The sequence below is a fragment of the Pseudophryne corroboree genome, chromosome 6, assembly GCF_028390025.1.
Source record: "Pseudophryne corroboree isolate aPseCor3 chromosome 6, aPseCor3.hap2, whole genome shotgun sequence".
Classification (NCBI taxonomy): Eukaryota; Metazoa; Chordata; class Amphibia; order Anura; family Myobatrachidae; genus Pseudophryne; species Pseudophryne corroboree.
The window spans coordinates 408,139,073-408,155,613 of NC_086449.1; the positions used below are offsets into that span (position 1 = coordinate 408,139,073).

Genomic DNA, 16,541 nt, shown 5'->3' on the forward strand with positions numbered 1-16,541 from the left:
TCCAACCTGACCAGAGATCTCCACAGTATTATAAACTTTTGTCCCAAAGTGCACTTAATCCCCCTCATTCTTTATGGTCGCCCTTTGTGCCAGTAAGGCGGATTCAGTATGACATCCCAGCAGTTGGGATACCGGCAGCAAGTGCAGCATGTCCCCTCGCGGTAAATTGAATGCATACCAGTAAGGCAGTGGCAAGCATTTTACCAGGTGTGTTACCCCTTCACCAATTTAGTGTGTAAAGCTTGGTACGCCAAGCAATTTGTAAACCGTATGAAAGTGTTCCTGCCTAAGTTGATCCACTTAGGTGGTCTACAACTTCCATTGATTAATAATATTACATGACAATAACTATTAATCTGAAATTTGAGGTGAATGTAAGCAAATTAGGTAACAATGGGTATCTAACAAAGATGCTCCTACCTCTTTGGATGGCAGTCATAGAGTGTACTACATTCATTTTGTGTAGCATTGTTCCATTAGACCTGGGTTCTGGTTTCTGAACTGGCCTGATTCACTATCATTTGCTAATGTGAGACCGCATGCACCGAGCGATTATCAGCACACTGCGCATGTGCTGCAAATGAAATGCGATAGCGCTGTGTATGCAGCCTAAGTGTAAAGAGATTGCAATTTGATTGACAGGAAATGACTGTTTGCAAGGTGTGGGGAGTGGTTGGGAAAACGCAGGCATGTCATGGCCATTTTCAGGGCATGCATCTGACATCATCTGCAAACGCTGCAATGAAAAATATGGCATCCGATGCAACTGCATTCTCATTTATTTGAGTATGCTGGGGTCAGCCACAACGGATGATTGTGCTCGATTTTTGCGGATACATTGCGATTCTACCAATGCATAGCCATATTTGCAAATGCATCGGCGGACGTCTCTTATCCTTTCTGGCAACTGTACACATGCGATTTTTAGCAGGTTTTAGGCTTCGGGAAGGGAAGGTTAGGGTTAGGCACCCCAGGGGAGAGAAGTTTAGGCTGCGAGAAGGGGGGGTAGGAGGTTAAGGGTAGTTGACTTACCAAATAGGTGTCGGGATGCCGCTGTCAGTATTTTGACTGCCAGCATCCCAGGCGCTGAGAAACCGATATCCTGTATTCAGGGCCATAACTACGGGTGTGTGGAAGGTGCTCGACGCATATAACTTGCGGCCAAAGAGCTGGCCGCATCCACCTGCAATCACCTATGTGCCTACTGTAATGTATGTAGCAGTGCGCCCAGCTCCCTCTCTGTGAGCTGTGGTGTTTAGGTGGTCAGCAGGACTGGAGAGTCAGGCCAGCAGCTAAGTGAAGGAATACTGATAGCGCTAGATATGCTGTGGGCGTAATGTGTAAGGAGCATTGCTGTGTGGGCGTAATGTGTAAGGGGCATTGCTGTGTGGTGTAATGTGAATAAAGGACACTACTGTGTGGCATAATTTAATTGGGGGTATTATTCTGTGGCCACACCCCTTCCCCATGAGATCACACCCTTTTTCCTGCTTGCATTCTCCCTATTTCAGAAATAGGGGAGTGCGCGCTTTCTGGCACAAGGCACCAAAATCTCTAGTTACGGCACTGGATGTATTTATACGAGTGTTAATCTGGGTACACACTAGATGATTTTGAAACAAAGATTTCCCTTGAAATTTCCCCAGCTGCAGAAGGTACGCTATAGGGGGTAATTCAGATCTGATCGCTGGGCTGTGTTTTTAGCTGTCCTGTGATCAGATAGTCGCCGCCTACAGTGGGAGTGTTTTTTCGCTGTGCAAGTGTGTGATCGCATGTGTAGCAGAGCTACTAAAAATCAGTTTGTGCAGTCTCTATGCAGCCCAGGACTTACTCTTCCAGTGCGATTGAATCCTGCGGATTGGGGCCGGAGCTGACGTCAGACACACTCCCTCAAAATGCTTGGACACTCCTGCGTTTTTCCGGACACTCTCTGTAAACGGTCAGTTGCCACCCACAAACTGCCTCTTCCTTTCAATCACCTTGCGAACGCCCATGCGAATGGATCCTTCGCACCACCACGTTCCTGACCGGAGATGCCCGTTGTAGCTGTCTGACGCTCCTGCGCATTGCGGTGTATGCACAGCAGCGATCAGATCTGAATTACCCCCGATATAGTTAACTGTATAATTCAGTGACACCACCCCTCACATCTCCAAACATGCAGTCATGAAAGATATAGCCTAAATTTGACGGCACGTTCAGTTGATAAAGATAGATAACGACCCGCGGGAGCGCGCATCATTATAGTGCGTACATACTTGACGATATGCACGATGTTATAGTTATTGTGCATATCTTGCATTAAAATTGCCTAATGTGTACGCAACTTTACTCAGTTTGTGGCACTGGGTTGTGAATATTTTATATAGAAATCTGCTTGACCGTAGCCTCATATATAGCCACTCTATGCTGTTGCTAATGTTTAGATCCTACCAATTCAAACATTCCTACAGCTAGACATATAGAATTTGTCAGTGCTGAAGTACTTAGTGCTGCATTTAACATTTTAAGGATCCTGTTACAGTAACTAGAGATTGTTGTTACTGATGTTCTGACCCCACAAATATCTGGCACATTCCTGTGTAACAAAGCCTAGAACAATGATCATCTATATCAAAGCGTTATCAGATATTAAATACAAATATTGAGACATAATATGCATAGCTCAGCATGTAGCTTTATTAAGCATAGATTTGGTTCTGAGAACTCTGACCCTTATTTCATAACAGTAAATCAAACATACAAGAGCAAATACAAATTAAGAGTCATGGAAAATAAAAGGTTCCCTTTATATAAACTAACAGAGGACAAACTTCATAAAATGCAATTAAAAATAATAATAGATCGTTATCAAAGTTAGAGGCTTACAAATTTTGAAACAAACTAAAAGGACTATACATTTGCCTCATGTCTATGAGTAAAAAAATATTTCACCTAGAGCTGTGAGTGTCCCACAAATAATATAGATACATATATATATTCCAAACAGGAAGGTAACATAAAAATCATCAGCTATTACTACACATTTCCTGTATTTGGAATTGCTGGACTTTAGAAACCAGGAACCATGGGACTAATTTAGTACCCCTGAGCAAGATTTAATTTTTTTAAATGTAACTAACAGAAACAAAAAAATAACCCTCACTTTTAAAAACACAATGACAGTTATTAAAACTATGCAATGTTTAATATTGACACAGGATGTGTGCAGTGTGTTTCATGGTCATTGAAAGGTGGCACTGTTCTGTTACCTGTTGTGTATAGAATAAACCATTGTTGGTGTATCAGACTATTCGACTGGTTACTCAGAAATGTAAATAAATGTTTTTATCATCATACAATATCCACAGGATTGTACTTCTAGGTGTCCCAGGTTTCCAAAGACATAACTTTTCCCCTCCTCAAGAAGTTTAAATTAATATCTTCCTATAATAAACACTTCCAATGCACCCAAGGCTAAGAGGGGGTTACATATCGATAAATGTTTTACTTTATTACAACACAAAGTACGAGTGGATTTTATGTCCAAAGCAAGTTTCATGTCACAGGGGTTTATAAGTACTTTATTTAAAATAAAAATAAAAAAAAAGGGAGCTTTTAAATGCAAGTTAAAACATAACAGACTTCCAGATAGATTCTCTTTAAATGTTAATCCGGTGCCGTTCCTTAGAATCTGTGTCCTTTAGCTAAACAACGGACATGTATAAGTCCTCCATAATTTGACAAAGCAAAAATTAAAAAGGTTAGGATAATAATTAAAGCGAAGGCTCGATACCAAAACTTTAGAAAGGGATTATAACAATCATAAGAGTTGTTCAGTTTCTAGTGAGCATGTTACACAGATCACAGATTCATTTATATTAGAAGTGACTTTTTGAATTTGTTTCACAACAAACAAAAAAATTGTGGGAAGCCAGCTAATCAGGTCCCGTCTAGTGAGACTCCCTAGTTATAATATGTGCGGTGTAACCCATCATCGAGGAAACTAGCCTGTCAGAGAATTAGATTTTATGTTGTACCCAAAACTGCTTTCTCCAACTCTTCTACAGATGGCACAGATAGTTCTAAGAAAGGTGAAAAATAGCCGGCCCCTTGTAATGAAATATGAAGTCAATTAATAATATGTATGGCACGTGGTGAAAAGACAATGTGGAAGCGGGTGCCTACTTACAAAGTAGACAAAGTGTATTTTCTATGTAAGCATAGAAACTATTTTTCTCACAGGTTACCAGCAGCTGAACTCAGAATGTTCAAGTTTGCAAGGATAAGTAAACAGATGCAAAATAAAGTAAGGCTTTTTCAGTCATTATGCTAACATTCACCACTAAAGCACGTATTCAAATGCCTAAATATATTTAAAGCATATGAATGTTTCTAGTATACTTTACTAAGAAGGTGAAATTACAAGAATGAATCATCTATAGAATTACATAATGGGAGGCAAAGATGTGTAAATGTAATGAATGCCGTAAATCAGTCCTCGTGGTTATGATGTTTTATAAAAGCTGACATGATGCAATAAGATGCAGACTGGCCACACGTCATTTGGTGGTGGGGCCCAACAGATTCTTCTGTCCAATTAAAATCTGAATGTGGCAAAATGGATTTCTTGATCAAGTCAATTCATGTGCCATTCACTTACAGGAATGCATAGAGCCACTTATGATATGGTCATTGTGAACAAAAAGATTTATTCTGGAGAGAATTCAGTGAAGCTCCAGATTCCATCAAAACCTCACACCATGTGCGGCTGTGCACACTGCAGGGAATTATGGGAATGAAAATGTAGCTTGTTATTGCATGCACCTCCATGTGGTGCAAGCAAAAATGTGAAAGGTTTCCATCCCGTATAACCCAGTATGTATATATATATATATATATCTCCCCCACTATGCTTGGTAATCATGCCCAACAACTTGATCATTGCATCCATGTAGCTTACAGTCACTAGAGAAAAAGCCTACCTTGTCAAAAAGCCTACTTTGATATTTGGTCCCCATGCAACACATTATAGCAGCAGTAAAACTACGAATCACATAATAAACACATCGTGTCCAGTTAAGAGTTTGCTGAAGTTGTGGAAGCCAAACATATCAAGTAGAAATATCTGTAAATACCTGTTCAGGAAATACTAGCATAGCCATCATGATAACCACATACAGATGTGTCATGCTACAGCCTTGCTACGTGGTGTACGCATGCACCCACGATACATTCGCCTCTATGGGAAAGCCGCGGCTGTGAACAGATCTCAGGCTCCCATGACATAGCTGTAGCAGGACACATCTGTAACTTTACAGCCCCCCACCTCACCCCTCCCCCTCCAATCTCCATATTGGATTAAATCAAACTAGGGAAGTCTGACTTAATGCAAAGTATTGCTGCCTCTTATCATTTTAGACTACAGATAAATGAATGTGATTTTATTGTTTCCCTGCAGGATAAGTGCTGTATAAGACAGCAACAGCTAAATGTTTAACACCGCTGCTGAACTAAGTTCCCTGTTGTGTGACCATTACTAGTTCTAGGTCACCAAAATTTAGCCACCCATAAACAAAAGCTGGAAACCAGGAAAAGATCTATATACGAACATACGTTTATTAAAAATAATGCATCTATATAATCTTCACTTGCTCAAAGTAATATGCAGGTGGTGATAATAGACCAGCATTTGATTTATAGATTACTGTAACAAGCAGCTACATTTGTAAATCAGGCGTGTTGTAGCAGAAGTCAAATGTGACAACTCCAACAACACCTATATGAAACCAGTGTAGCAGATCTACCTAAAAATTACTTCTACATTCTAACACTTCAGGGGTTTGGGGGGAGGTTATTGGGTGGTTTAACCTTGAAACCAAAAAACATTCTAATGTCTTACCCCGCATAACAAAAAGACATGACTTTTATTTCAGCACATTTTATATAACCCTGCAAAAATAGTTAAAAAAAAAAAAAAAAATTTCAGCACATTTTATATAACCCTGCAAAAATAGTTAAAAAAAAAAAAAAAAAAAGAGCCTGGATGGAGGCAATGCAGCACCCAGTTTTTCCAAGCAATCCATTGCTTCAACAGCTTTTTTCCAAAAACAAAAAAAACCAAGCAGACGTTGCTGTACCCAGATCACGCAATGAACAGTCTGCTCCAGATTCTTGCAAGATGTTTCTGTTGTGATAGGATCTTTAAAATCTTCAAGGATGAAGGATTAATTTGGAATTATCCATTAAGGCAAGCCTTCAACTAAATGTCCATCTCTAGTCCAGTAAAATTTCCACAGCATATCAGGAATGTCCTTTATGTCCCTCTAAGAATCATTGCCATTGGTTATTTCATGATTCATTCTCCTGAGGTTGCCTTTGACTTTGAGAAACTCTGGCTTGTTTTCCTGTTCCTCCTCAGTCTTATGTTTTTCCATTTCCATCTGCAAGACATATACAAACAGATTAAGGAAGCAGACTTCTATTAGCATAAACAGCCAGGTTATTTCATTATTTTTTTTTCAATATTTGTAAATAATAATAACAACAAAAAAAGATACCTCTGACAATATGGAAAACGCACCAGAATTACTTCTTAACGTAGTACAGGATACACATGGAAGAAGCTATCTGTGGCTGTATGTCTAGGCCAGTGGTTCTCAAACTGTGTGCCGTGGCACCCTGGGGTGCCGTGATTGAAAAATGTTTGGGAACCACTGGTCTAGGCAATGAACTGCAACCAGACCATAGTAGAAATTGTGATACAATCGTTGAATTTGTGAAAAAACAATACTTTTATGACCAACAGTGAACAGCCAACACTTCAAAATCATTTGTTTTCTAACATCAGTAAACCTTAAATGGCAGCTCTCACCTCTTCTAGCTTCTGATGCCGCTTTTGTAGTTCTATCTCCAAGTCTGTCATTTTCTGCTCAGCTTCTTCTTTTTGTAGTTTGATAACTTGGTCTCTTTTTCTCTTTTCCATAACTTTCTGCAACTCAGGCTTATTTTGGGGTGAGAGGCCTCTAAAAATTCCAAATTATACTCCAAAATTAGAACAAATGTGAAACTGAAAATAAAATGCTATGTATTCTTCAATATTGATTAATTAATTGAATACAACTGTTTCTACAATGTTTTTAATACGGACTGTTAAGTAATCTACTACTGTAGCTACCAATTACAGTATATGGGTCAGATCAAAGAGGTCATCAAAAAGCAACTGTAGATGTCTGTACAGCAGAAAGACTCGATCCATACTGCCTGATTAAATATACAGCATCAGAATAAGGGGCCTTGGAGAGTGATAACGTCAAGAGAGATAAACTACCAGCCAATAACCTCCTAACTGCATGTTACAGGCGAGGTTTGAAAAATTACAGAAGCTGGTTGGTTGGTACTTTGGGGCAGATTTAACAACGAGTGATATTCTTTTTATCACTCGTTATGAATGATAAATGGTGCTCCAGCCAATCGGCTCCTAATGGTCATGTGTTTGGAAAATGGCAGTTTGGAGCGGATTTGCCTGGGCACCATTTATGATTTGTAACAAGTTATAACAAGAATATCACTTGTTGTAAAAATCAGCCCCTTTATCTTTCTCCACTTTAGCACTTGCTAAGGCTCAGTACATCTGCCCATAGAACACTAGACAAATAGTAGTGCGTCTGTACTGCGAGCTTCAGCATAGGTCTTCACATAACCGTGCAGTCTAGGTATGGGAGAGGTAACAGCACAGGTTTTAAGAGGGACTCCCTCTTACTAGCAACAGGAATAGAGCAGAACATATAAAAGTTGGATGAGATAAAGGATAATAAAAGTGAACAGTCCCTTTAAGATAAGAATACCTAGACCCATATTTATCAATGAGTCCTGTCATTTTTCAAACCCAGCCTGTGACATGGAAGTTAGGAGCGGATTGGCTGGTGCAATTTATCACTCACAGTGAAATTTATCACTCATTGATAAATAGGGGCACCAATTTAAAATTTAGCATTGTGGTAGTGTAAATGTGCATCCATGTGCTAGTGAATATGGATTGTAATATCTAGTGGGGTACAGGGCTGCCAAAAGATGAGTCAGTCTTCGGTACTATGGGCGTGGCCATGATCTGTGGGTGCCCTCCAAAAAACTGGGGGCACAGTTAAGCCTCCACGGCCAGCCTGGGCCCTTAGAAAGACCCCCTCTGACGCCCCTATAAAGTGCAGCACAAGATGCAGGCACAATTAAACCTTGCCTCTCAAGTTTTTCATAACATGTTTAAGGTCCCACATGCCATCAAACTTTCAGATGACTACCTTCCTCCATGCAGGGCTTTGGCTAGCCGCCTCCATCCTCCGTGCTGGGGAGCGCTTCTTGCTGTGCTGCGCCTCCCTCAATGTCCTGTTTCCACTTGCTGGTATGCACGCTCCACGAGCAAGCAGCAACAGGACATTGAGGGAGGTGCAGCACAGCAAGAAGCGCTCCCCAGCACGGAGGAGGCTAGCCGAAGCTCTGTATGGAGGAAGGTAGGCAGAGTTAAGGAAAGTTTAGTTCAGTGAGCGGACCTGCTGCAGCTGTGTCTGCTGCTCAGCCTAATTAAACACCCGGCACAGCCTCGGAGACCCCGGATACCTTCAGTGAAATTCCTTTACAAATTCTTTAAGGAGATTAAACATTAATAAAAATGTTTCAACCCCCACTTTTTTTTTTTATTTACAGGTAATGCATTCACTACATATTATATAAGCGCTCTGCACTCCATTTTCATTTATTTATTCTATCAGAACAGCTACTTATTAACTATAGCACAGTTCCGCTCATTTTTCTTATCACAGGTATATAGATGTATAGAGGCAACAACAGGCCACTGAGAAGGACAGAGGGGGAAATGTATCAAATCTTTGAAATACTGTGTTCAAGCGATTCATGATGAAGTCTATAGCTGTCCAGACACAGGACCAACTTTCCTCCAACCACCCAGCTAGTTGGCTGAATGGCATGAATCTGGTAATGTATAGGAGCAAACAATCAGCGATTTGGTCCAAAGCCAGAAACAGATGAAAATGGTCATTTTGTCAACTTGATGAAATCTTTTTGATATGAACAACTTATCTGAATTACAGTTTTTGTCCATTTTCTGGTGTTTTGGAGCAAAATGCTAATTGCCATTGTTCACTAATTGGATGGCTGGGTGAAAGTTAGTGTGGTGCATGGACAGCTTAAGACTACATTATAAATCGCTTGTATGCAGTAGTTAGAATGCCTTTTGTTGCATTTATACAATTTCCCTATAAATACTAACAGTCCTTTCAAACAATTCTACTTTAAAAGTGGATGACTAATTTAGTGGTTTGTCATGACCTGGTACAACGTTTAATAATTGCACTATCTTTTTGATTACTTCCGTTTATTTTTTGTTGGCACTGGCTACAGCACAGTTGATATGAATACCGAGAGCACAACAAAGCTGCCTTGAGTCCATGTGCAATGGTCGCTTTTATTTTTGCATGGACATATCAAAATGTTGCTAAGAAAACAAAGCAAAACTAAAGTCCTCTGAAAGCGCAAATTGCTTTTTCTCTTGATGTAAAATGGTGCGGTATTCTAAAACATTACCTTTTCTGGTTCATTAACAATTCTCTGTGTAGATCCTGATGGTTTCTGGATGTTTTCACTGGATTTACTAATTTGTTGGGCTTTATAAGATCTGGATTATCAGATTCAATGTAGTCTGGCTCAGCCATGATGCTCTTCACAATCAGATAGGTGTCCCCAAACTCTGAATCAATTGGAGAATTTCCTGAAAACAAAAGGATATAAAGCATGGTCGGTAAAAAAAATATTACAGAAGATTTTTATTGTGCCATTTCTCAAAAAGACCCTTAGATCTCTATTAAACAAGCAAATTTCTGGGTGATTCAAGTATCCCAGCTACGTAGGAGGGGCCATTCACATCAGTCACTGCCGCAGTGGAGCTTACAATCTATATTCCCTACCACATGTATACGCACACACATTGACGCTAGGGTTAATTTTTGTTGGGAGCCAATTAACCTACCAATATATATTTTGAATTGTGGGAGAAAAGCCACAAAATCACAGGGAAAACCCCCCCACAAAACTCCACACAGTTAGGGCCATGATAAGAATGGAAGCCATGACCTCAGTGCTGTGAGGCAGTAATGCTATTACACCGAGAAACATTTGCAGGAAATATTTCACACTAGGATCATAGATACAGAAGCTCCTGTGTGTACCTATCCTAATACAGTACTTACAATTGGAAATTACACAATAAATATTTACACGATTCTCTCCAACTGACCAAACATACCTAAGATAAATACAGAATTTGTTTCACATAATTTGACTGTATGGCACAGTGGTTAGCATTGCTGCCACACACAATGGGTTCAAAGCTAGACAACACACTATCAGTGTGGTGTTTGTATGCTTTCCACATTTTTATGTGGGTTTCCTCTGGAAAATATGCTGATAGGGTATTTGACTTCCGATAAAACCAAACCATGTGTTTGTAAAGTAGGAAACATCGACTGTAAACCCACTAGGGCAGAGACAGATTTAAGTAATTTAATATGATCAGTAAAATGTTGCATTAGGAAGATTACTAGTAAGTAGAATTCAATTAGAAAAGCAGCTGGGATAAATCTGGTTATGTTTGAAGGTATGTGTAGCCTATATGAGATGAACTGTCTAAATTCATGTAAGTCTTTTACACATACACTAATATCTTACGCATTCAGCACTCATTGTTTTGCTTCTGTATTCCCTTTAGATCATTCAACTGAAATATCCTAGGTTGGATTAAACAATTGCTGCAAAGCATATTCTATTGTTACTAACCATCCAAATACATTGCGCTATGCTGTGGAACTCTTCTGCCTTTCCTTGTTCTAATGGTGGGTACAAAATAGGCGATTTTGTAAACAGTATTGTTCTTTTTTTACCCTCCTGAGCGATATTGTTTACAACATTGTCCAGCGTGTATGCTGCCAGCGACGGCCGATGTGCACTCCTTGGTGTCGCCTGTACATGCAGGTCAATCTGACTATATCATTGGATGCTGTGCAATATCGCTTGTGATATTGCATAGTGTGTATGCACTATGTCGACGGCCCGGGAGGGGAAAAACTATGCGATACCGCTCATAGAGCGCGTATCGCATAGTGTGTACCTGCCATTATATTCAAGTATACTTCTATTTATTAAATGAATTGCCAGTTTCTTTGAAAGCTCACCCCATATCTCAAGTTGCTGACTCTGATCAATCTATTCTTTCCTAAATAAAAATGTAATTTGGACACTTATATTATTCACAACCACTTGCACAATGTATTGGTGGCAATATAAATGCAGAATTTTTTTTTCAATTAATAATCACAACACTATTGCTTCTCTCCACTGGTGTAAGGTTCCTCCTTTGATTATACCAGATATAAATTTCTTCTCCAACGTTACCATACTTTGATCCTCATCCCCATTGCATATATTCTGGACCACTTGTATAGCGCACTATGAGAGAACCCTTGTCAAGTAAGACTGACACTGTAATACAAATATACATAAACCCCAATTTGTCACTGGACTTGTACACATAGATTCCTCTTACTGTACATGTGTTTTTAAAACAGGATGAAAATGGTCATTTTGGACTTCATATATTTTACATATACTCATAAATGACAATTTCTGGATGCAATTTCGCAGTCAGAATAACAATGCCAGTATGAGTTACATTAAAAGAATGCACCGATTAATAGCTGTGTAGAGATACAAGAGTTCTTATACAGAATGTTTGGCATAAGGATTTTTCCATACGTTAAAATCCATGCCGAAAGTACAATTGTCCCCGTTATTCCTCTCCTCACTAAGCAGTCTATCAAAGCTAAGGTGGCATGCCTGTGTCTCTGACACTATCACTGCAGCAGTTATTTCCTTGTATCTCATATGGATTTCACAATATTATGGCCAAAGAGGTTCTGGATAGAAGATCCCATGCCATCAGCAACTACTATAATAACTACATACCTGTTCCATGTGTACACCAAAACAGCGAAGACATTGTAGTGAATTATGAAAGCACACCGAATACAACAGATATCCTGTCTGCTCTTATGTATAAAGCAACAATCCAGTTACTTATTAACCTAATCCAATGCATGCCTCTTTGTAAGCAGTACAACCTATCCCCTGCTTTATCGCAAAACAGAATGTAGTCACATCATCAGGCTTAGCAAACAACTATAAAAAAGGTACCTACATGAACCAGGAAATAAATAGTGGCAGGCCATTAACTGTCTGTATTAACATATTCTAATAGAACAGAAAGATAACTTAGAAGAACGTTGCCAACACAGCAGAAATACCCCACGTGGGCTAAAAGGAAGTATCATTTAATTCAGATGGTAGGGGTCACAACAATCTAAAAATATAAGATGTATTATGCAACAGAGATACTCCAATTGATAACGTGTTTTCCACTGGAAGGTAAACAAATAATCCCATATAATAAAAGGCTGATGCTGCTCTTCACCTCTATGGGGGGAATTCAAGTGTTGTGCACACAGGCGGCCACTAGATTGCGCCTAACGCAGCAATTCAAGTGTTGCTCTATTCGGGCGCGCACATTACTATTTTGTTCCAGCATTTTGACAGGCTGGTAACTAGTAAAGATAATATTCATTAAAAAAAAAAGGGAAAACCAAATGAAAAAATGACCAGTATGATATTTTAAAGACACACTTAGTTGTTAAACGGTACGCACATATAGATATACTTAAACCTGGAACACTGAAGAATAATTGTAACCATTTTAGACTGGGAATCATAATGTGGGCTACACAGACATGAGCTGTCCAGTTAGGATTGCCCTATACTATACAGCTCTATCTGGAACAGTATAAGTTGTTGAACAGTGCCCCATAGTGGAGTAGCATGAAATGCTAGTACTGTACTTTACGCACGCTGTAAAAACAAGACAGCAAGATGAAGTGACAGAAGGTAGTCAACTCCATTTCTATATATTTTTGAGAGCAATCACTTGGGGAGGAAACTGCGATGACGTGCAGTTAATTCCTCACACGTGCTGTCAATATAGAACAATCGCTGTTGCTGAATCACTGTGGCTTGCAGCCATAAGGCAGCCCAGCTAGTTAGCCATGAACAGCATGGAGACTCTCTCATACCACTTCTAGTCCAAAATAGAAAAGACACCATTGTTGTGACAGAGGCCAATGCGTCTGCTAAAATTTACTTGTTTGTAATTACAGAAATTCTTATTAATACTGTTTATATACTGTAGTTCATATTATGAAGCACTTTACAGATAATGGGGTAACACATAGTTAAACGTACATTTAAACTCAGCTGCATTTATATTGTATGCAAAGAGAATAATGGGTGTATTTGCCTATGCAGAGTTGTATCCATCCATGCAACTTCACGGCATGTGCTTGGTTTCAGTCCTATTCCTGGTGCAAGAGATCATTCTGCATAACTGACTTGCGTTACACTCTGCCTCAGACCCGATGTACCTTTAATGTTAGGATGGCAGCAATCTTTCTCTACAGCTCATACTAACCTTATGTTACCAGAGCTTCACGGAGACAAAGGAAAACATAAAAACTCCACACATAGTGTATTAGTCAGAATAGATCTTATGGCCCAAGCACTGTAAGGCAGCAATGCTAACCACTGCGCTATAACTGTCTCATTTTAAGTATCTTAACTTAAAATGGCTGTTCCTAAACATGATTTTGCAATCTAGAATTGTACAACTTCTCACTGTCTCTACAACATATTGCAAAGAAGAAACTTGACAATTTGTGGTGAGGCATACATGAATAAAACTAAATCAAGCATATTCCACAAACAGATGTTAGTAATTACTTAAGCAGGAAGAGATAAAGCTGTAACAAAATGTCCCAGAGGCAGCCTGGCCAAAACAGACATGCTTAGAATAATATGTGTAATGAAAACAGAATAGACTTTAACCACAATACAGTATTAATTGCTTGATGAAATTCCAACAGTGGGAAAACATGGCATGTAACGAAAGACAGGATTAAGCCTCATTTAAATTTCTTGGCATGTAATAATGGACTAAAAAAAAAAAAAAAAAACCAGAAACTACTAATGCTCAACACAGAACCCAATGAGGCATTTTTTAAGCCCATGGTAACCCGGACAGGTACAAGGAAAACTATGCCACTGGCACAGATATAGGCTCCCTGGTTCCTCCTATTTTGTGTTGTACGGACTCATATTTACTGTGGCTGTGGAGAACTACCCCTACCGTGGCAGGGAGACCTGACATTTATTAGTGAGAGCAGTCTGACAGCGAATCAGATTTTGGCCAGCCTATGCCTTACACCTGCTGAGCAGAGTCTAACGGGAGAGTAGTGAGTGACTGCTCAGAATCTGCAGTGGAGCGTGTTACACAAAGAGGTAAGCAATACTACAAATTGAGGCAGAAGGAGAACCTGTATCTACGGGTGTAGTACGGCTGACCGGCGGTCAGGAGACCGGCGGTCAGCTTACCGACGCCGGGATCCCGGCGGGGAGGGGCGAGTGCAGCAAGCCCCTTGTGGGCTCGCTGCCCTCGCCACGCTGCGGGCTCGGTGGCGACCGGGTTCTATTCCCACTCTATGGGTGTCGTGGACACCCACGAGTGGAAATAGTCCCTGTTGGTCGGCATGCCGACCATCGGGATAGTGAGCGATCGGGATGGGGGAGGAGGTCATGTGACTGTCGGTCACCCGACCGCCGGTCACATGAATACCACCCGTATCTACAGAGGTGATTGATACTACAACACGTTGGAGAGGAGAATGTGTTACTACAACAGGTGAAAAATAGTACAATGGTGGCGGAAGCAGTAAATGTTTTACTACAGAGGTGATAAATACTATTAACAGTGGCAGAAGGGGGAAATGTGCTACTACAGAGGTGGCAGAGGTGATAGAAATAGGTTCCTAGTTCTACAGAGGTGGCTGTGGTGGTAGAAAGTGTTACTCCTGAATGAAGAATGCCTAATGGGGAGGGAAATTTACTATCACAACATGTACTACAAGAGAGGATGATATTTTGCCTCGTTTTGGGACAGGAAAACCCTAGCCGGACTCGGATCCCGGCTCAGAACGCAATGTTCGAGTAGATTCGGTTCTCGAAGAACTGGATTCGCTCATCTCTACCTGAATTTAGTAACAGCATGCAAAATTATTTAAAGGAATCTAAACAAAAATATCATGTTACAGGGAAATGTGAAAAGTAGCCTATTTTGTTTTTGAAGACTGTCTGCTGACTTGTTCACATGCAGTAAATGTTCTCCATTTAAATTTGTACACAGAATACATCTTTAATCAGTTGTTCAAAATGTGTTTTCTTGCAGACGTGTGGGGAATTCATTTAGCCCTGAAATGTCGACTACGCAATAAAAACTGGGCTTTTATAGCGACCCGTGGAAAGCTGCTATTCAGTTGTCTGCGGAAAATTTTGGGTGATAATTCTCCATAGGTTTACTGCAACTTTCTATTCTCCGCATCCTGCATAGCTGAAATGTTGGGGGGAAAAAAAATCACAATTTTAAGTCCAAAATGTTGGGATTTGGTTCAGATATCCCCTAAATGACTAATTAGGCACTTAGAAGTTTTTAATTATTATTATTATTAATTAGCCAATAATGCCAGGTCCTTTTTGGAGTCAAAAAGTGCAAAAAGGTGTAAATTGGGGTACAAGGTATGGGACAGGTATACTGGGATGCTTTATGAGTGGGACAAGTGTTTTTAGGCTTGCAGTTGGGAGTTATCAAGATTTTTGGAAGTATTTTGAAAGTGGCTTAAACTGTCCCAAATATAAACTTATACCCATTTTTATGCACCCCCAATTTCATTTGGGCACTTACAGTATTTTGCTGAAAAACACTTGCTTTCTAATGTTTTTACACTTTTTTGAAAAGTGCATATAAACAGCCATTCAACACAACTTAAGTAGCCCAAATATTTTTATTATTACCACTAATAGACTTCAATACTGTTTTCCATTTTTGGGGGTAAAGGCTAATTTCCCCAATTTCACCAGAACTTTTGTCTGGTTTTGCCGGCAAGAATTATCGCACAAATCCCGTCTTTGTGCATTTTGCATTTGAATAGGTTGAATCGCGGAAGGGCACATACTTGTGAAAAGCCATTTTTTGCTGCACTTTTCAGGCAATAGCCTGTGACCGCTCTAAATTACTGCATTTCTCACTGAAAACGGAATTGCCCCTAAAATATTTTTTCCTGCTCTCCCAGAGGATAATACACAAATAATGTTCACTTTCTTTGAAAAAAAAGTTTACCAATATAGCTATTAAAGTGGCAAAGGGCTCAAAGAAAATACTTTGCTGAAGCTGTTTTTACAGGTCAAATTAAAATGAAGTCTGAATGGAACCTTAGGCGAAGAAAATGAATATTAAGTTAATTTATATACCTTGAATAACGATTATGTTCCAATAAACCAGGATTTCCTTGTTTACACCACAAATTTGTCACATGACGAAATAGGTCGGCCAAATTCAAAAG

General features: G+C 39.7%; 1 protein-coding gene across 4 annotated transcripts in view; it reads right to left on the reverse strand.

The window, feature by feature from the left end:
* Positions 1-2,655: 2,655 nt before the first annotated feature.
* FAM107B (family with sequence similarity 107 member B) overlaps positions 2,656-16,541 on the reverse strand; it is a 543,269-nt gene continuing 529,383 nt past the window's right edge. For 3 of the 4 annotated variants that reach the window (XM_063926910.1, XM_063926913.1, XM_063926912.1), the window contains 3 exons: positions 9,577-9,760; positions 6,854-7,004; positions 2,656-6,422 (listed from right to left, as the gene is read on the reverse strand). In XM_063926910.1, the coding sequence (XP_063782980.1) occupies positions 6,306-6,422; positions 6,854-7,004; positions 9,577-9,760 (452 nt within the window). In that variant the 3' untranslated portion in view covers positions 2,656-6,305. Of the gene's footprint in view, positions 6,423-6,853; positions 7,005-9,576; positions 9,761-12,009; positions 12,084-16,541 lie in introns of those variants that run through there. The other variant, XM_063926911.1, reaches the window with a different exon arrangement.